General features: G+C 32.4%; 2 protein-coding genes across 3 annotated transcripts; one reads left to right on the top strand and one right to left on the bottom strand.

Moving 5' to 3' along the window:
* The first annotated feature begins 6,521 nt into the window (after window positions 1–6,521).
* Window positions 6,522–12,063, top strand: LOC124940430 (copper-transporting ATPase RAN1-like). The gene is made up of 7 exons (XM_047480948.1): window positions 6,522–6,927; window positions 7,599–8,216; window positions 8,761–9,190; window positions 9,348–9,673; window positions 10,297–10,355; window positions 10,441–10,783; window positions 10,955–12,063. Exons 1-7 carry the CDS (start codon window positions 6,583–6,585, stop codon window positions 11,906–11,908), a joined length of 3,075 nt encoding a protein of 1,024 aa, XP_047336904.1. The 5' UTR covers window positions 6,522–6,582; the 3' UTR covers window positions 11,909–12,063.
* Window positions 12,064–12,100: 37 nt separating this feature from the next.
* Window positions 12,101–14,846, bottom strand: LOC124940429 (C-type lectin receptor-like tyrosine-protein kinase At1g52310). Of its 2 annotated transcripts, none has more exons than XM_047480945.1 (5): window positions 14,574–14,846; window positions 14,413–14,464; window positions 13,729–14,139; window positions 13,030–13,636; window positions 12,101–12,934 (listed from the first exon to the last, which is right to left on the bottom strand). In XM_047480945.1, exons 1-5 carry the CDS (start codon window positions 14,655–14,657, stop codon window positions 12,385–12,387), a joined length of 1,704 nt encoding a protein of 567 aa, XP_047336901.1. In that variant the 5' UTR covers window positions 14,658–14,846; the 3' UTR covers window positions 12,101–12,384. The 2 variants fall into 2 exon arrangements, with proteins under 2 accessions (XP_047336901.1, XP_047336903.1); XM_047480947.1 differs by having other exon boundaries at window positions 13,030–13,627; window positions 14,574–14,845.
* Between the last annotated feature and the right edge of the window lie 7,845 nt (window positions 14,847–22,691).

Here is a 22,691-nt window from a genome sequence, read left to right as displayed (position 1 = left end):
AGGGTGACCTATTTATGAGATAGCAAGTTGCGCGAACTACTTCTGCCCAAAACTGTTTTGACAACTTTGTCATCTTCAGCATGCATCTCACCTTTTCTACAATGGTGCGATTCATTCTCTCAGCCACACCATTGTGTTGTGGAGTTTCAGACACTGTTTTCTCATGTCGAATTTCATATTTTACACAATATGCTTTAAACTCCTTAGAGGTATACTCTCCTCCGTTATCAGAGCGAAGACATTTCATCTTATTGTCTGTCTCTTTCTACCATGACATGGAACTTTTGAAAGTAATTAAATACATGGTCTTTCGTTTTCATGAAATAAACCCACACCTTTCTAGATGCATCATCAATAAATGTTAGAAAGTATCGATTTCCACCCAATGACTCCTCCTCAAAAGGACCACACACATCAGAATAAACCAAGTCCAGCACATTATGTTTTCTTTCTGATGTTTGACTAAAAGAGACTCTGTGTTGCTTACCAAATGGGCAGTAGTCGCATAGATCCAAAACCTCATCTTTGGTTGAGGGGATGTGAAGCTTCCTCACCAGAATTCGTAACCCTTTCTCACTCATGTGGCCGAGACGTTGATGCCACAGATTTAAAGAGCTTTCAGCTTGTACTGCATTCAACCCATTCTTGAGTATCTTCACATGGGTTCTGTATAAAGAGTTCCACGACTTCCCTTTTGCTACAATCATTGATCCTTTACTGAGCTTCCATTCTCCACTACCAAGGTAATGCTTGAATCCATCTTGTCCAATGCATCACCTGATATCAAGTTTAGACGCAAATCAGGAATATGTCGCACGTCTTTCAGTGTTAACTGGTGTCCCAGCTCTATCTGCAAACAAATATCACCAATACCTACAATGCTCGAGTGACTAGTATTACCCATCTTCACTGTACCAAGATCTATAGCCTTGTAAGTCATGAAGAACTCTCTATTTGGTGTAGCATGATAGCAAGCACTTGTATCAACTATCCACTCAACTCCTTGGTGACTTTCTACATGTAGATATTGTTCTTTTTCACAAAAAAGAATCACTACATCATCTACAGTTACTGTGGCTGTGGTATTTCTGATCTCATCATCTTTCTTTTGATTTTTGTCTTCATTCTGTAGTCTTTTCCAGACTCTACAATTTTTCTTTATGTGACCTTCTTTACCACAGTGATAACACTGTATTCCCTTAGACTTTGATCTGCCTCTGGACTTGCTATGGCTCCTTGATTGTTGTCGGTATTCAGCTCTTCCCCTGTTCTATGTGACAAGGGCTTGTGCACTATTTGTATTAGTTGACTTCCTTCTTGTCTTCTCATTGAACAAGCTGCTAATAACTATACTCATAGTAAGAACACCATTCGGAGTTGCATTACTGACTATCACAACCAATGTCTTCCAACTGTCGGGTAATGATCCCAAAAGCAATAAGGCTTGCAGCTCATCTTCTAAGGTCATCTCCATCACTGACAATTGATTAATCAAGCTCTAGAACTCATTTTAATGCTCAGCAACACCTGCACCTTCTCTAAATTTCAGATTTACTAACTTTCGAATCAGAAACGCTTTGTTACCTGCTCATACAATGACTCCAGCTTCTTCCACAACTCATGTGCACTCTTCTCACTTGCTACATGGTGGTACACACTATCATCAAGCCACTATCTGATTATGCTGACTACTTTCCGGTTCAACCTTGTCCAATCACTATCAAACATATCTTTTGGCTTCGCACTATCTCCTTCAACCGGCTCATACAAGTCTTTACAATAAAGAATATCCTCCATCTTGGATTTCCAAATCTGACAGTTATTATTTATCAACCTGATCATTGTGCTATTTCCTTCCATCTTAACCTACAAAAGCACTCTTCAAAAAATAAACCTAACAGCTCTTATACCACTTGTTTGGAATTTTGAAAACGAAGATTACTTTTATACTGTAATCTAGAAATGTGAGATGGGTAAATGCACATGTTATCCAAGTCTAAAACGGAAGATCAAGCACAAAACAAAACAACACCAAATTTACGTTGAAAACCCTCTCAACCTGGAGGATAAAAACCACGGGGCCAACCAACAAATTTCACTATAAACAAGAAACGGATACAAATGTTCTTCTCAACTTTAAACCTCAGGTTGAGGTATACAAACAGAGAAAACTAATTTCATTCAGACTCAAGCTAGTCTAGATATAAGATAACAAGAAATTGGAACCTGAAGGTGAAAATGTAAGAGATCTACTGCCTCATTCTCTTCTTCTTCCTTTGTTTCTTCTTTTTCTTTGCAGAATGTTCTCTCTCTAGAAGTGATAGAATGAGCAACATTCTTAAGTTTTTACTTGTTTAATTGAATGCTTGATTGAGCTGGACCCAAAAGCCCAACTTACCCTTACCCTTACCCCTACCCTTACCCTTACCCTTACCCTTACCCTTACCCTTAGAGAAGTCACAAATTCTAGTATTTAAAACATGACATTACAAAATCAATACATTAATTTAGATGGGGAATTCTCACAACTTAAAACTTTAATGTCATTCCAAAATTAATATATATTTAGATAAGGAATCTTTTTACTTATTGATCTAAGTCTTATTTTCTCAAAATCAATAGATAGAGTATATATATTTTTTATCCATAGTGCTTTCCACCTTATCACAAGAGTGCGATGTAATCCTGCCTCCAAACTATGCGTAGAGGCTAGAGAATGATAAACTACCATTATGAGTGATCAAATATTTGATAAGGTATAAGCTTGCAACATCCTAAGAAACTTCATTAATTGAATGTCCGGACTTGAATTAGAACCGATAACTAGTTAGTACTCTTTGGCTAGGCTCACCCCGAAAAAAATATCCAGTTATCGTAAAAATGTGACATAAATATCTAATTTAAAAAAATAAAAATAATTCATTACTTGTTATTTTTTAATTATAAAAAATTGCAAATCTGATAAAAAAAAATTTTGGATAGTCAATGTCTTCTATATTTGACAATGTGACATGGTTAGTGAACTTTCAACTTACTATATATGTGAACCATTGATCTCCTTATTGTGTATAGTTTTCAGTTTCTCCTTCATGAATCTTAATATACCTTCCAAATTAGGTTTCACAATAAAAGAATTGGACACATTTGCGCTAATCACAGGAACTAGATATAACAGTCATGGGCGAATCTAGGTAGGGACTCAGCTCACCTTAAAAAATAAAATTTTACAGTATCTCGAAAACTAGAAAATTAAATTTTATTAATTAAAATTATATTTATCACTATTTAATATCTCAAACATAATATAATATATTTCACAAACTACACATATATAATCACAACATTATTTAAGAATAAGATATAAATATTATCACGTAATTTAAAAATAATCATTCAATCACAAACATCACATTTATAAATTACATACGAAATTAAATATTTAAAAGAGTTCATCACAAATATTATAAGTTTGACAATATGATGCACTAGTCATATAATGATCTTCAAATTTAACAAAATTCAAAATATAAAATAGTGAAAACAATGAACAAGTTGCTTCGTTAATAGTAGAATCCAAAAAATATATGTTTTAAAATTTTTTGATTGAGAAAAAATCTGATAGATGAACGAAAGAGAGGAGTTTAACCGTTTGAAAATGAAAGGAGAAAAGAGAGAAATGTTTGACCTTTGGAAATAGAAAGAGAAAAAAAAAAGAGATGAGTTTGACTGTTTGAGAATGGAAAAATAGAAAACGAGAATGAAATTAGAAGAAAGAGATGAGTTTGGTTGTTTGGAATTGAAGAAAGAGAGATCGAGGGTTTAAGAAGAAAAGTCGTAGGTTTTTAATTTTTATTTATATATTTATATATATAATATAATATATATATATATATATATAATATAAATATATATATAACGAGCTACTCGCGAGTTACTCGAACAACAAATATAAAGTTCGAGCTCGATTTTATAATCGAGCTATTCGAGCTCGGTCAAACCGAGTTCGAACCGAACTTTAACCGAGCTACTCACGAGTAGCTTGACTCGTTTACACCCCTAATTACCCATAATTTCTTAAAATTTTTAATTCAACATATTATTCTTTTGTTTATTTAAAAAAAACTTATCTTTAATTAATCTCGTTTTGTTCAAATTTTTATTTTATTTTTTTAAGTCCCCCTTAACATTTTTTTTTCAAAACTACATTAAGAGTCACTTAGTTTGAAAATTGGAAACTTACGCATACTTGCTTAACCTAGTTAATGCATATGACTAGTGATATGATTAGATTAATTTAAGTTATAAAATTGATTAAAAGAAAAATGTGACGAGTTCCAATTTTTACATAAAAAGTATTAAATTAAATTAAAATTTATAAATGTAAGGAATCATATTATTTAAAAAAATAGTAATCTCCAAAAGCTTCAAGAACTATAGTTAATAAATCCTCTCTAATAATAACAATAAGTCAATTTATTTGAGTATTTATCAAACTTCTCAGTTCTCATCCCAACATTTTTTAAAATGAAATTACTTACGAAGAAAAGAGTATCTATCAATCTTTTTTACATATTTATAATACTTTTAATCCAAAACAAATTTCACTTAAAAAAAGTTTAATTGCAGTCCATATGTTTTTATTGAAAAATATTTTAATAATGTTAAACTTCATAATTACTGATTCAGAAAAAAATATTATTATTGTCTTTTTATAATTGAAAATTCCAATATATTATATAACTATTATTTTGTAAGTAATAAGAAAAAATCAAGTTGTTCGAGCTTATAAAACTTTGCAAAATAAATGAACTCTATTTATTTAAATGATTGATATTGAAATTTGAAACAATTTTTTTTTTTAAAAAATTTATTTTAAAGATTGCTTTGTTGAGAATCTTGGGATGTGACTAATTGTTGGATTTATTTAATGTTATTAGCTAGTTATGTAACATCCAATGGTTGCAAATAAATGAATTATTGTTTAGGTTATTTTTTTTATCAATAAAAAATTAATTTTTATACATTTGTATATAAAAAATTATTTAATAAATAATATTTATAAAATCAAACATAAATAAGGAATAATTTAGATGTCAAATTATATAAACAACTAAAAAATAAAATTTCAAATAAAAAAATTCAAATGAACTTGTAATTGGTTAAACGTTATTAAAAAATATAACTAATTTGAGTTCATATCAAGTTAGAATAAGTTGAAAGAAAATTTTCTATAAAATTTTTTGATTGATAAACAACATTATCCTCGTTTTAGGGATGATATGAAACGCTATAAAATGTAATCTCAAATGATAATTAATAATCTATATATGATCGAAATAATAAAAAATAATTACAAATTTTAAAAAACACGAGAAGTTTCACATGAGATATTAGTTTTAATAATTTTTTTATTGAAAATATAAAAATTTAATCATTTGTTACTAAGGCCTTGCCTGGTTCTCTTTAAGTTCTAAAATAATTCCAATAAAATCAGTTTTTTAATCAATCATTTCTAAACAATCACACTCGTTTTATTAATCAAAATACAAAAATATCATATATTTTAAATTATTAATTATTAATTTTATTTATATATCAATGCCCTTAAAATCTTTTTTACCAAAAATAATCATCACCACTTCAAAATCATCAACAGTCATTATATTTTTCTCCCTCTAAGTTAAAAAAAATAATCCGAATAAAGCCTAAGAAGATGTGATATATAAAATAGGAGACCATGAGTTAATAATCCAAATAAAATAAAACATCATCCCACTTCATCTTCTTATTACATCACTTAATTCATTAACTAAAATATTAAAATATAAATATATTTTAAATTATAATTTTTTATTTTATTTATGTATATCAATATCTTTTAAATATTTTTATAAAAAATAATTATACTCAAAATCATCGACCATCATTATTTTTTTTCACTCTATATTATTAAAAAATCTAATATTAGAACAAGTTTCAACTTATTTTTAGAAATGTTTTTAAATGAAGTTTTTTGAAATAATGTATTAGAGTAGTTTTACATAAGTTCACATATATATTTATTAATTAAAATATTTTATTATTTAATTTAAATTTTAAATAATTCAATCAACTAAAAAAATCCAAATAATTAAGGGAAATTAAAAAAAACCCAATAAAATCTCCTAACATCAAATAAAAACCTTCATCACAAGTGTTTTTCAGATTTGAATATTAGATTGGAGATTCTTTTACGTTTGTTGTAGTAAAAAAAAAGTATAAATGCAGTACAAAAGGTGATAGTACAAGGCAGGACATTTGGAAAATGTAAATTGGTCTCTTTCTCTCTCTTTGTTTCTATACCTGCCGCTGCCAACCAAACCAGCTTGCGTTTGTTTCTCCCTCGGGAAAGTCTCCCTCGGCTTCTCTTTCACATCTTTACCAGTACCCAACTAATTTAATTTCAGATCATTTCTCTCTCTCTTTCTCTTTCTTTCTCTTTCTATATATATATATATATTTGCATCCATTTCAAGATACATATACATTCCCTTCAGGCTTCATCTAGCTATCTATAGTTAACTCTTCTGATCAATATATTTGATGTCACCCAATTTAAGAGATCTCCAACTCACCACCGCGGGCAGATGGAACCAACCTGGAGAAACAATCATCTCCGTTGATAACCACCATCAACCCAGCGATCTTGAGGACGTGGGTTTGCTTGATGCATATCATCATGATGATGACGGATATCCCATATTGAAGCTTGATGTTCTTGGAGGGGAAAGTCTTAAAAGAACCCAAGTTAGAGTGACAGGAATGACATGTGCCGCTTGCTCACATTCAGTTGAAGAAGCTCTTCAGAGTGTCAATGGAGTGTTTAAAGCATCCGTGGCTTTGCTCCAGAATAAGGCTGACATTCTTTTTGATCCCTTCCTGGTTAAGGTATACATACATTCATGATATTACTACTGTCGACTGTCTGTAGCAACTAGGAATCATAGATAGCTGGTATCAAATTATTAGTATGAACTGCTCGCATTCTTCCACCCACCCACCAAGCTAAGCTAAAGCTAGTCTTTTTCTCTGATTCAGTTGATTATTACAATGTGTTTTTTCTAACTCGATCGTAGTTCTTCATAATATTCATGTGTTCCCCACTTCATTGGAATATTGAAATTAATCAAACAACTAATGGATGAAACGCTGTACTCTGTTTTCCACTAGTTTAGCATGTTCTTTTATCACACAGAAAAAAAAATCCTACATTTCAACAAAATCATCACCAAAAAATTCCTTGGTGTTCATGGTTTTGAAACCTGGAGTTGGGTTGTAACAAAAGTATAGATGGTACAAAAAAGTTTATATTCAGTCACTTTTGACATAAAATTAATGGGACCTGCTAAATTAATGTTGCCGCATAACTTCTACTTGCTACTTTTTGTTGTGTTCTGTTGACACGTATTGCTAGTTCTTACCAATTCCAAGAGCGCTCTTTCCCTTGTATTCATTTCGTATCATCTCAATATTTCTTGCTGTTTGTTTTTATGGGTAGTGTTCAATGGAAACCAAGAGTCTGAAGAAGGATTTAGTCTAAAAGAAGTGTATTGTTTCAGGAAGAAGACATAAGGAATGCAATAGAAGATGCCGGGTTTGAGGCTGAGTTTTTACCTGAAGCCAACTATATATCTCAAACAAAGGTACTGAAATCCTTGGTTGGACAATTTACCATAGGAGGTATGACTTGTGCAGCTTGTGTAAATTCTGTTGAAGGCATTTTAAGGAGCCTTCCTGGAGTCAAAAGGGCTACAGTTGCATTAGCCACTTCAATAGGTGAAGTTGAGTATGATTCCACCATGATTAATAAGGATGAAATAGCAAGAGCGGTTGAAGATGCTGGATTTGAAGCTTCGTTTATTCAGAGTAATGAGCAGGACAAGATCTTACTAGGGGTTTCAGGTTTACTTAATGAGATGGATGCTATATATTTGGACAGCCTGCTCTACAATCTCAAAGGGGTGAGACAGTTCTCTTTGGACAGGACAACAAGAGAGTTAGAAGTTCTCTTTGATCCTGAAGTTATTGGTTCCAGATCCTTAGTTGATGATATTGAGAGCAGTAGCATGGGGAAGTTCAAGTTACACGTCAGGAACCCGTATACAAGAATGGCCTCTAAAGACTTACAGGAATCCTCCAAAATGTTTCGACTTTTCATTGCCAGCCTCTTTCTCAGTGTGAGTACTTTTTCTCTTAGCTTACATATTACAGGCTTACAGCAAAAGACAAGCCGCTCAAGCTTTAGACTATTTGCTTCATCTAGCTTGCATTTCAGTTGGACCAATCATGGGTTGTCTTACTTTATTTACTTACAAGCTTCATTAATGAATTTGGTTCGTTTAGCTCATACAATCACACAACTAAACTAAAACTGAAACTAATTAATCTACCCTGGTTTGCCAGATGTATTCATTAGCTTACCCTGAACTGAATTTAAGGTCATTGATTCCCACAGTTCCCAAAGTTATGAAATTTGTGTAGCTAGTCAAAAGAGTTTCAACAATCTGAGTTTATTGGTAATGAGGAGCTCTCTCTCAAATTTATTGATGCCTCAATCTTCTCACAGTGCTTTTTATTCTGATGTTTGGTGATTTAAGTTGATGTAAATTAGTGTGTAAACTTCTGTCTTATAAACAATTTCAATAAGGTTTGTCTTTCATACCTTCAATTTATAATATCTATCTATTTAGCTGGTGTTTGACTCAATTGAGCTGGTTGCAGATTCCTGTTTTTCTCATGCGAGTGGTGTGCCCTCATATCCCTTTCTTGAATGCTTTATTACTACGGCAATATGGGCCATTCCAATTAGGGGATTGGCTGAAGTGGGGACTAGTTACTGTGGTTCAGTTTGTTATAGGGAAGCGTTTCTATGTTGCAGCTGCGAGAGCTCTTCGAAACGGTTCCACAAACATGGATGTATTGGTTGCTTTGGGTACCTCTGCTTCTTACTTCTATTCTGTTGGTGCCCTACTATATGGTGCAGTAACTGGGTTTTGGTCTCCAACATACTTTGAAACAAGTTCAATGCTAATTACATTTGTTCTCTTGGGAAAGTATTTGGAAACACTGGCCAAGGGGAAGACATCAGATGCAATTAAGAAATTAGTGGAATTAGCACCTGCTACAGCTTTATTGCTTGTCCAAGATAAAGGTATATATATATATGCTTCATTTAACTATAATTTGCTTTCTTTTCTTCCACATCTGAGATATGCTTGCTTTTTATGTTGTATCATGATATTATCTAATACTCATGGCTGGCATTGGGAGGAAATGGTAATAAAGTAGTTTAGTTTAATCTTATGCAGGTGGGAATAATATTGGGGAAAGAGAGATAGATGCGTTGCTAATTCAACCAGGTGACATCTTAAAGGTCCTTCCTGGTACAAAGATTCCTGTGGATGGTATTGTTGCATGGGGATCAAGTTATGTAAACGAGAGCATGGTAACTGGGGAATCGGTACCCACATTGAAGGAAGCTAGTTCTCCAGTTATTGGTGGTACAATGAATTTACATGGTTCCCTCCACGTCAAAGCCACCAAAGTAGGATCTGACACCGTTCTGAGCCAAATTATATGTCTGGTGGAAACAGCACAGATGTCAAAAGCACCCATTCAAAAGTTTGCTGATTTTGTAAGTTTTATCACTTCTATTTGTTGTTTTTGAAAAAGGTAATAGAAAGAATAAAAAAACAAATAGAACTGATAATACTTACAAAATATGTTGTATTATCAGTTCTATTAGTAAATTTCCAAAGGAAATTCTTATCTGTATATGTTGTATTGTTTTACATCTCCTTCTGCAACAATCATAGATCTTCCCCATACTCCAGTCCACACATAAGAACTAGATAAAGATGCCTTGACTGCTGATTTTTTTATGGGGTGTGGGTGGGGGTCGTACTATTGAATGTTCATATTACAATACTAAGTTCAAAGAAAACTTAAGGTTACTCGAAGACTTGCTATATATACTGCAGTATACTTTTACGAGTAGTTTGGTACCTCTGTTATTTGCATCTTATTGTTTCCTCTTCTTTTTTTTTCTTTTTTTTTTGTAAAAGGGTTCATGCAATGCATAGAAAGAAAGAGGTTTAAGCTAGGTACAAAAACTTACAAGAAAGAAATCAACAATGTGAAACGCTTATTGTTTCCTCTTTCTTAATAAATAAATAATAAATGTGCAGACTTTAGTAATATTTATGATGGTAACTTGATATCTTGGGTGGGTTATAATATTATGTGTTCCAAATGCAGGTTGCAAGTATATTTGTTCCTGTGGTAGTTGTAATGGCTTTATTAACACTACTGGGGTGGTGAGTTTGTTGTCTAGAGGTCTCTTGTTTCCAGCAGTTGCATTTATTATTAGTTATTGTTGATCCTTTTTGTCTGTGGTTGCAGGTATATTGGCGGAGCAATGGGTGCTTATCCAGAAGAATGGTTACCAGAAAATGGCAACTATTTTGTATTTTCCCTCATGTTCTCAATATCGGTAGTTGTGATTGCATGTCCTTGTGCTCTTGGTTTGGCCACTCCCACTGCTGTCATGGTTGCAACAGGGGTTGGGGCTAACAATGGTGTTCTCATTAAAGGAGGAGATGCGCTAGAGAGGGCGCAGAAGGTTAAGTACGTCATTTTTGATAAAACTGGTACCCTTACACAGGGAAAGGCCAAAGTCACAACAGCCAAAGTTTTCACAGAAATGGATCGTGGAGAATTTCTAACACTCGTGGCTTCTGCAGAGGTAAATATATATACACTCACTCACACCCACCCAGTCCCTTTGGGATTTTGATTCATTCAGAATGTTATTTTCTTTTGCATAATTGATTGGTTAGTTGGTGAGAAAACTAACTTATCAATAATCAACAGGGAAAGGAAATGGTTATAACAAGTGAGTTTTTGTTTTTCTCAGGCTAGCAGTGAACATCCACTGGGGAAAGCAATAGTTGAATATGCCCGGCACTTCCACTTCTTTGATGACGAGCTCTCTTCTTCTTATTCTTCTACGGAAAATAACATTAACTCGGACAGAAAAGAAGACACCACCAAATATGCTGGCTGGTTTCTTGACGTTTTAGATTTCTCTGCTCTTCCTGGAAGAGGGATCAAGTGTTCCATAGATGGAAAACTGGTCTTGGTTGGCAACAGAAAACTGATGGGAGAACATGGGATTGACATTCCAGAGCACGTAGAGAAGCTGATTGTTGAGTTGGAAGAAGGGGCAAAGACAGTGGTAATTGTTGGATATGATAATAGGTTGGTTGGTGTTATAGGAGTGGCAGATCCAGTGAAGAGAGAATCAGCTATAGTTATTGAAGGGCTGAAGAAGATGGGAATCATACCCGTGATGGTGACAGGTGATAATTGGAGAACGGCTAGAGCAGTTGCAAAGGAGGTGGGGATTGAAGACGTAAGGGCAGAGGTAATGCCAGCAGGAAAAGCAGACGTGGTTCGTTCCCTACAAAAGAAGATGGGTGGAGAGTTAGTGGCAATGGTTGGAGACGGAATAAACGACTCTCCTGCATTAGCAGCAGCAGACATAGGGATGGCAATAGGGGCGGGAACAGACATAGCCATTGAAGCAGCAGACTACGTGTTGATGAGGAATAACTTGGAAGATGTAATAACGGCTATAGACCTGTCGAGAAAGACATTCAGAAGAATAAGATTAAATTATGTGTTTGCCATGGGATACAACGTTGTGGCAATCCCGGTGGCGGCCGGGGTGTTTTTTCCATGGGTAAGGATAGAATTGCCACCGTGGGCTGCCGGTGCTTGCATGGCTATGTCCTCTGTAAGTGTTGTATGCTCGTCTCTGCTTCTTAGGAGATACACAAAACCCACTCTAACAAGTATTATTTATTAATCTTGAACACAAACAAAACAACAGAACAAAGAAAAGAGAAAGTTACCATTTATTTGATCATTATTTACAAGAGAAAGATGTTGTATGTTATGAACTATGGATGTCTACGTGTGTATTTTAAGGTATAGTAATAATAATATTTCATTTCAATTCAATGTTTTTGTTGTGTTGTTTCCTTCCTCCCATGCTTTATATGTTTGGTTAATATAATATTGAAAGAATATGCAATCAATCATGACTCAGTCATTGAGTCCCAACTCCAAGGGAGGATCATCATGATTCATGGCTTCATGCAGCCATATAATTAATTGTAGTCTGTTCCTCCTAATTACATTTCTGTGTTCAATAACATTACAATTCTCTCAATCATGATCGCATATGAAGGACGTAGCTAGGCATTAATTATTAGGCAATCAATCCTCAATCCATGGTTTGTTTGCTTGCTGAAATTAATGAATGGTAGCATACCTAGCTAGCTAATTAGATGATAATAATAATTGTTGCAGCTGATGAACAACATGGGACATCCTAGGGCGCATGGATGGCACATTTTGAGTGCAAGCATAGACAAGGTCCACTAGCTTCTGAATGAGTCCAGGTTGAGGAAGGTGGTCCTTTTGTGATGGTGATGAAGATGATATGATGAGGGGATCCAAGAGATCGAGATATCGATGTGAGTGAACAAGCGGTGTTGCCCACTCGAATATACTCTGTTGTTGCTGCTGCCCCCCAACTGAGTCCACAGCCTGTGCCGGCCTCCTTCCACTGATGATTTCCAAAAGGAGAACCCCGAAGCTGTATACATCGCTCTTTGTAGTTAGCTCGTTTCTGTAAACATACTCTGGAGCTAGATAACCGTATGTTCCCCCTGCCATCACGCTAATTCTCTCCTGCATCACTTCCCAACGCACAAACTTTGCAAGCCCCACTCCCATTACATGCGCCCCAAATTCCTCATCAAGCAGCACATTGCTTGCCCGGATATCTCTATGGACAACTTGTGGCTTCACATTATCATGCAGGAATCTACACACGTTCAATCCATGGGAGGGAGATCACCCCAATATTCATCATTTTTTCAAATAAATAAATAAATAAATAAAATAAATATATATACTTACGCAATTCCTTGTGCAAGAGTTGTTGCGATTTTCATTCTGACTGTCCAATCCAAGCTCCTACCACCACCACCCCCTCCTCCTTTGGGAAAATGGTGTAACCATCTATCCAAGGGACCGTTTGCTATGAACTCATAAACAAGATATCGATCTCCATGATCATAACAGCATCCTTTCACAGCTACTAAATTCTCGTGCTGAAGCCTACCAACCCTTCCCACTTCAGACAAGAAGTCTTTTTTCCTCTGGAAACCAGATCGTTTCAACCTCTTAACCGCCACCTTTGATCCATCTGGTAGAACCCCACTATATGTACCCCCCGTTTTTGCATCTCCAACAAGGCGATTCCCTTCACTGAAATTCTTTGTTATTGATTTAAGCTCTTCACTGGTGAAAACTTTCCATGAGGGACTACTGGTAACTAATGCAGCAGAAGCAGCCGGGTTACAAAGTTTTCTAGATCTTTTGCGCCTCTTACTCCGCCTATATACAAGAAGCCACACTACCACAGCTAGTGTTGTGCACAGAATAAGACCACTCACAACTGCAAGGATAATAAGATACTCCTGGTGGCACTGTATACCATAATGGCACTTGTTCTCTGAAACAACTAACAAGATATATATAAACAACAAACCATTTAAAAAAGAAAAAGAAAAGAGGCTTAATAATTAGTTTGCAGATCACAAAAATGTTGCTTACCTAGATCGCGCATACACAATAGTGGATGTGAAGCATTACATTGTTCGGCTATCAACATCATCATGGTCACATTGTTGCTTACAAGAGTACACAGACTTGAATTTGGATGCACATTATAAAGTGTGACGTTTGATTGATTCCACCATTGAGTTGTATTGTCAGACCACTTCCAACCATTGGAACCAACAGTAGTGCCATTGACGACCCTTCCTCCAACCCAACAGCCATTAGTGACGGCATCATGACACAGATTTTTAACCAAATTCAATTCTTCAAATGATGTCACTGCTGCAAGGTGTCCATAGTTTTCTTTACATATGCTCTCTGAATCATCCCATGATAGAGAACTAGGAAAGTACCCAAAGCATTTTTTCTTACTTGGGTTTAAAACCCAGCCTGATGGACACACTCCTGCAAAACAACCACCAAAATAAATAACCAACCTTTCTTCTTCAGAAGTTACATTACGAGAGCCATCATAATGTAAAAGAAAATGATTCAGAGTAATTTCTAACTCGACATCATATATATGCAAGAAGGAAAAGGATGAATTTTTTTTTCTAGCTTTAAGTCTGGCTGCTGCTGCTACTACTACTACAGACAGATGCGAATCTATAAATACCACACTGGGATGTTACTAATACTTTGAGCAAAAAAACAAGAATAGAGAAATCAAGGTAACACCTTTAGTGGAGCCTTCTTTTTCCAATTGCACATCTGATGAATTTTTGAAGACCTAAGCAAACAACAACAGCAAACCCACAAATATAAATACACTAATAAAAGCCGTTCTACATCCAATCCCGGAAAAAGCGGGGTTGGAGGAGAGACAGAAAAAAACTTACAGAGCTGGAAGCACCTTGCTGAAGCAAATGACAAGCAAATAGAAACAACAAATGAAACGAGAAAAAAATGAAGTTGCTTTTCATTAGAAATTACGGAAACCCTAGAAAGATGAAGGGCGACAGATTTTGTTGAGAGAGAGTGCAGCTGCTGGGAGGGTTCTCTTTTCTCTGGGTTGTTGGAGTTGAAGTCCACAACTAACTCCTCTGGTCAGGGATTATTAATTTCAGCACTTATTTCTTCACCATCTTTTGTTCTCTCTAGTGTTGCCTATGCCTATCCTAGCTTAGCTTGTTAGTTTATCACTCCTCTCCAAGAAATAAATTTTGAAAACTTTCTTAACTCAAATCCATCACTAATCTAATCACAATTGTTTTTTTTAATAAATTTTATTATGTGATAATGAATTCAATGTCTAATTTTAATTGAAAATGAAACAATAATTAACTAATTTTAATCAGAAAAAAAACAACAATAAATACATTTAATTCAAATCAAGTATGTCAAAATTGATATTTTACGTAAAATCGTCAAATCAAGTCTTTTAAAATCGATATTTTACGTAAAATCGTTAAACCATCATTATTATTAACTTATAAATAATATTTAACTATTAAATAATAAATTATTCAAAATATTTTAAACTTTATAAATAAAAATTATTCAAAATATTTAATAAATTATTTCATAACGAACTTCTTAAATTAACTCGTTATAACGTTAAAATTGTCTAAATTATTTATAGAATCATCAACTTCATGACCATCATATTATGTTTTTTACTCCTTGAGAATAAATTTGTGACATTTTGTTCTCTTAAACCAACTATTTCCAATAAACCTCAATGGTGGAGTTATCACCATTATCTCTTTCTACTCTTTTTTTTCATCATTTGTCATGCACATTTCTTTTTCATTTTATCTACATTCTGTGTTCTTTATAAATAAATGTGTTTGAGATGACGATGAATTATACAATTATTTTCTTTAATTATTCAATCATCATAAAAAATAACATATTCAACGGTATTTTATTAATACTTGTTTGTCCTTTAACTTTATGTTGTACATAAAAAATACCAAGTCATTCATTTTTTCATTGATGTAAACAATTTCTATGCTTTGTATGAACCTCTAGACAAAGAAAAATACTAATGTTTTAATTTTAAACTTTGAATAATTAATTAAATAAAAAATATTACAATATTTTTAAAACAAAAATATATTATTTCAAATGCACTCTAATTTCATTCACATCTGCACACATCCACATGCAGATGAACTGCAAGTAAGACTAAGTATTTTAATAACAAAACATTTGTAGTTCTAAACATTCATCACCATAAAAGTCCCACCATTCAACTGAAGACTTTATGTTTATTTTCATTTTTGCAAATTTAGAACAAAATAATTCTTTTTACATTTTTAAATAATTCAAGCTGGATATATATTTTATTTATCATATTTTCATTTGTTATCATCTTTTCAATACAACTACATAAACTATTTTTAATCTGAAAATTGAATTTAAAATTACAACTATAATAATAATTGAGGATTTAAATAATAACCAAAATCATGTAAGGGAATGTGGAGTTGAATTTACCATCTTTCATTAATAATCTAAATAAGTTCATAACTAAAATGAAGACAAATATAATATATATGAATACTATAAATGAATATTTTATATAATTTAAAAATAATAAAAATACAAATGTTACTATAATATTTTTTTTAACTTCATCCATTTATTCATAAATTAAACCCATGACATGTTTAATATCTGAATCCACCATTCTAAGTACTTTAATTAGAGGTCTCACAACTTTGAAACATGTAATTATATTTGACCATAATCGACTACCAATAACCATTGTCTCAATTTTCTTTCCATCAACAAACTCGAGAATGAACTTGATCTCCAATTTTTTGAACTAAACATAGTCATTAGTGGAACTTGTAAGTTAATGAAACTCCCTATACAATGGAAAATCTTGTCTTTGCTGGTCTAATCAGGTTTCTTCCACTAATAAAATGTCTTTAACATAAATATAATCAACGTTGTTCTCGACTATATATACCTTGTTATGCTTTTAGCACTCTCAATTGTTAAAGTGGATATGTATTTTCTCTCTCAAAATCTTCAAACATTATATAAATACAATGTGCAGCACAAGAAATCCAATATAACTTTTTTCCTTTTTAACATCAACAATTCACAAACTAATTGTAATTAGCAGCATTGTCACTAACTATTTGAACAACATTTTCTTTTTCAACTTTTTCTACAATTTCATCTAACAGTTAAAATATCGTATCCATTGTCTTAGAAATTTTGGATGTGCCAATGAAAATTAAAAAGCCGTTCCTTTAGGACGGTTAACAAAAAAAAAATTGCATATGGAACGTCTTTTCTTATTTGTCAATCCATCTAACATAATTGAGAAACATGTCTTTTTTTTATTCTATCTTAAAATCTCTTAACAATTCATGTTAGTTATACATCTTTTTTAGATATTTCACTCGTACTTCATGATAAGTATATGATATAAATCTCGTACCAACCATTTCAAGTTCAATTTCAAAATATGGATTTTTCACAACATTGAAAGGAATGACACTACTATAGAGAAAATGAGAGATCATTTTAACAAACATTTTCCCTGAAATCTTTCTTAATTATTTCACTCACTGTTTTTTGTACGTTTGATATTTTTATAAAAAGTTGTCTTGCAGTTTTGTCAAACTGTTTTGAAATAATTTGTATTTCCTCTCCTTTGTCCTCTTCATTCTCATAAATGTCTTTTTCTTTGTTTTGCCTCATTATTCATCGAGAAAAAATCTCTAATCTTTAATTTCACATCATCAAGAACATTAATACAAGGATCAACATCTTTGTGTATACAAGCTAAATAATGTTTGAAACGTTATATTCCACCCAAAAACATTTTTAAACAAAATTTGCATTCTACTTTCATAGAATTGCTATCAACATCAGTTCTATACTCCAATCAATATCACATATATTTCATGGTTTTTTTATTTAACTTACGAGCGACATAACCCGGTATTGACATTTTATTATAAGTTAAACTAATTCGATAAAATATAATATAATAGTATTTTAATAAATTAAATATGTCAATATATTTATCAATAAATATTAATTATTAATTATATAAGAAATAGGTAAGGTAAATAATTATATATTATTATTATTATTATTATTTACGTGGATAGGATAAATGAGATTATAACTAAGTTATGAATTATAATAATTATTTAGTTTCGATTGAAGTTATAAGTAGGATGTCTAGGTCAATTAGGATAAAATGATGTAATTAAATTATATTTTATATTTATTAATAAAACTAGTATTGTATCTAGGGCTAGGGCTAGGGCTAGGGCTAGGGTTAGGGTTAGGGTTAGGGTTAGGGGTAGGGGTAGGGGTAGGGGTAGGGGTAGGGGTAGGGGTAGGGATAGGGGTGTTCAATATTTGGTCTGAACCGAATATCCGACCAAATTCGAATTTACCGAATTCGAATAAATTAAATTCGAATTTCATTTTCGGTTTTCGAATAGAATTTCAAACAAATTTGTATTCAAATATGGTTTTTGAAATAGTTTTCGAGTTGGGGTTTCAATTCGAAAACCAAACCGAAAACCGAATTCATTTTTTGTTATTTATTTTATTATATCTTATATATTATATTATTTATTATATATAACCTCTAATATTATATTTATTTTATTATATATTATATTTATTTTATCATATATAATATATAATAATTCATACTCATCTCATCTATATTCTCAAAATCTATTTCAACGCCCACCTCATCTATATTCTGTAAACCTAATACCTTAGTCGCTCACTTCATCTATAGTCTCTAACCCTAATTTCTTAGTTCCCACCTCATATATATTCTCTAAACTTAATCAAATAATATCTAGTAATCAAATAATCTCTTTAGCCTCCCTCATCTACCACCCCTCCCTCATCTCTATTCTTTTAACCTAATTCTTCAGTTATCGCCTCCTTCTTTCATCTCTATTCTCATATAAAAAAGCCTTCATAAATCATCAGTCGTCTACATAAAAAATGAGACTATTAATCTAATCGTGCTATATTCGCCCTCTAAAACTTGATCTATCTAATCTCGCTATTTCTAGAGTTTATTCTTTGTCAAAACTTTTAAGTCTTGATTTCTTTTGAATTAGAATAATTTAATTCAAGATTTGACAATAAAAAAACAAAATCAAAGTCTATTCGAATTCGAATTATTCAAACAAAAAAAAAATTCGTAGAAACCAAATCAAATAACCTGAAAATCGAATCGATAACACCCCTAATTGTATCCGTGCATGCATACATACAAAAACACATCATCTGTAATAAAATTTTATAAAATTCGTAAGCAAATAAAAGTTCATCATTATCCTCACATAAATTTTATTACAAATATTAATATATTATATTTATCTAAACAACACAGTAATATAAAATCTTTTAAATAAAAAACATAATTTTTCGTTTGGAAAAGAAAAAAAAGAAAAAATAGGAGGTTATAATATCTATCTATCTACGTTTCTTTACTAATTTCATAATATTAAAAAATCATGTAATATAAAGTTAAAGTCGATAACTTCTTATAATACTGCCTAAAAAAGATTTGGTGGATTAATAATACACCTTTCTAAATAAAAATAAAAATTTTAAAATTTTTAATATAAGATTAAAATCTATCTCAAATTAAAAAATAAATTATAAATTATAAATTTTATAAACATGAAAATTTCACTTACCCTATTTTATAAATAATATTTTAAATTTTTAAATTCAAAATAACCTAAAGAGGAGTAGAACCAAATTAAGAGTTAATTATTTTGGTAATTAAACCTTAACTAGAAAAATTAAATAAAAATCCATAAATAATTTGAGGTTAAAATATTATATTTATTTTACTCAAATTAAATCGAAGAAGGGGTTGAAATTATTTAATTATAATTTTAAACATTAATTATGCATAATTTATGACTTAAAACAATTAAATAAATATCTCAAAATACCAAAAAATAAAAATATGAACATAAATTTTATTATGTTTTGAAAAATATTTTTTGTGGAATATTTTAGGAAGAAAAACAAAAGAAAGGGATTAAAATTCGTTTTCAAATAACCCTTTTTATTAAAAGTAAAACTGATAATCGGATGCAGCCAAAATTATTTTTAATTGATGCAGCCAAATTTTCAGCCATCGGATCAACGCTGGATTTTATCCAGCGCTCAAGAACGCGCCACACAACTGGATGTAACAAAGTAAGCACACACCTGCTCCACCGGATCAACTAATGGGATGGACAAACCTGTTAGATGAAATCGCTAAATACAGACGAAATACCTAATGGAGCCATGAAACGACATCGTTTTTGGGTTGTCTTCTTCACCAAGCCGGACGCTCGCCAAAATCGCGTCTGATCGACACGTTTCTTCCAGAAGGTCTAGCGCATTCATTTCTCAACCTTATCCAATAATTTTTCCACCATTATCCTCGCCTTATCCTCGTGATCATTAACCATATACCTAGGATGACCACCTTGCCCTAGAACTAGGCTGCCACGATTATGATAGAATTAGGAATAAGTTCGCCGATCAGCAAATTCAACTTAAATTGCTCCTCCCCAACCGACCTAAAGCTGCTATAAATAGTCTCTCATCGTTTCTCTACCAGATCATCAAACAATTCACTATAATTATAGTAAAAATCAAGGTTTCATATTCCGGACAAGAACTGATTTTTGTGAAAACCGGCTCCGACAATCCCAACTTTGATCCATGCTACTAGAAAGCTTCAAACTTTTCCTTCTTATTCTTATTTGATGTTTGTTTGGCAACGCTCCGATAGCCGTTTACAGCTCCTAGGAGTATTTTCCAACTGTTGGTATGAATTCAGAACCTCTGTAATTCAATTGGTGATTGAAGATTTGATTTTTTTCAAAATTTTCAAGTTTGATCGATTTGATATGTTCTAGGGTTTAATTATGTGATTTATTTGTTTAGAATCATTCCATAGATATTGTATGAGATTTCTGTTGAAGAGATTTGATCAAATCAACTTAATTTGTTTTTTTTTTTGAAAATTTGAATTGAAAACTGAATTTTTGAAAATTCATGTTCTTGAGTTTTAATCTGATTTTTTTGATTCAAGTAGCTTCTAAACATATTTGTAAACATGTTGGGATGATTTCCCAATGACTGTAACATCATTTTGATCATGTTTGATTAAACTGTGTTTTTGAAAATTTTGGATTTTGATTCCATTTTTAAAAATCGTTGTAATGATGTTCTTGTTTTGGTTGTGTTCAACTATATTCATCATTTCAAAGCTAATGGAATAAAAATCAAACCTTGAATCGGCCTAATTTGAAAGATCCTAAATTTTGATCTAAAAACAGTTTTTAGAATGATCTTTGTAAAGATCCAATGATCGTGATTTAGGTTAGGGATTTTATTCTACATAATCATATGAATCATCTGTAACTTACAGATCGTGATTCCATGTTCTGTATAAAAAATTATAGGACCTGCAATTTCTTCTTACCAAATGAAGAACATTCGGTCCTAGAAACTTGATCGAGACCTATAGGACTGAGACCGAGAAACATGATCGAGACCAATGACTAGTGTTCTTGAGTTAGGACTGAGACCGAAGACCGGTGTTCTTAAGCAAGGACCGACACATCTGACCTAGGTTTCTAACCTCGGACCCCGGTGTGACCTAGGACCGAGCCTCCCTGGTCCATGACTGAAGAAACCTAAACCTAGGACTGAGCCTCCCGGACATAGTACCGAGCAACTTGATTTCATGACCGAGCCTCCTAAACCCTAGGACCGAGTCCTCCGGTCTCGACCGAGCAGTTTGAGTTTGGAACCGAGCTTCACAAACCCAAGACCGAGCTCTAGTCCAAACCACACCGGTCTAGACCGAGACCGTCCGAGCCCAAATCACCAAAATCGAATCTAGACCTTAGGACTCCGGTCCTAAGGTTTGTTTGGTTCCACTTTTTAAAACCAAAATTATTTTTGTAATTTTTGGAACCCGAATTTATTTTTAAATAATCCCGAAAGGTTAGAAAATGATATTTTAATATTTTCAGAATATTTCCTAAACCAATATTTTGGTTAAGGTCCTGTTTGAAATTTATTTTTAAATTCTAACATTTTTCTGTTATTTTTCAGGGGTTTTACTCAGTATTATATGAACGCAATCACATGTACACTCTTCTAAATAATTTTGTATAATTATTTACGCAATTTAAACCTATTCTTATTTAGGACCCCTAGACTACTAATTAAAAAATTAAATGTTATAAATAATTTTTAAATAGCCAGACTTTGTTTATTTTAAAAATTAAAAAAACCCGTCCTTTGACGTGCTTAGAGAACATAACACGAAAGTCTTTTCCCGAGCGTAACCAAAAATACGAACCCTTTATAGAAATTCTGGTATAAATACGTTTATACACATATCATTTTATTGATTTTTCAAAAAATCATTTGGCGACTCTAATTCTAAATAAAGAATCTCTAAAATTAATTATGTTTAATTAATTTAAACCGGGTTTTGGCCAAATTATCATTTGGCCCCTAAATTATTAAAATTTGAACAAAATTAATTATTTTTTCATGATTAATTCCAAAGCACCCAGGTATTATTTTAAAAATTTTTAAAAAATATTTTAAAATAATGTTTTCTTTTAAAAGAAACTTGGCACGTAAATCAAGGTTGAAACGCATCGAACCTCGAGCCACCCCGCAATATTCTCCCGTATTGTCACGTGTCCGCGACACGTGCTATGCTACAGATTGAAGTGATTCATGGGGGTTATAACTTTTTGGCGACTCTAGTGGGGAGTCGAAGCATTTCATTTTTTTTAATTTAAAAAAATAAAATAACAAATTCTGGCTATATAAATTTTTATTTATAACATTAACAGAACCTTCACAATAGTCCACATTACAATGTCTATCACCCTAAAAGATACATATGCTCTATCCTAATAATTGTTAGAAACCCCCAAAATGGATATATCACTCGGGATTACGTGAAGAAG

Source organism: Impatiens glandulifera, chromosome 5 (genome assembly GCF_907164915.1).
Source record: "Impatiens glandulifera chromosome 5, dImpGla2.1, whole genome shotgun sequence".
Classification (NCBI taxonomy): Eukaryota; Viridiplantae; Streptophyta; class Magnoliopsida; order Ericales; family Balsaminaceae; genus Impatiens; species Impatiens glandulifera.
This window is presented reverse-complemented; position numbering and strand designations above follow the sequence as displayed.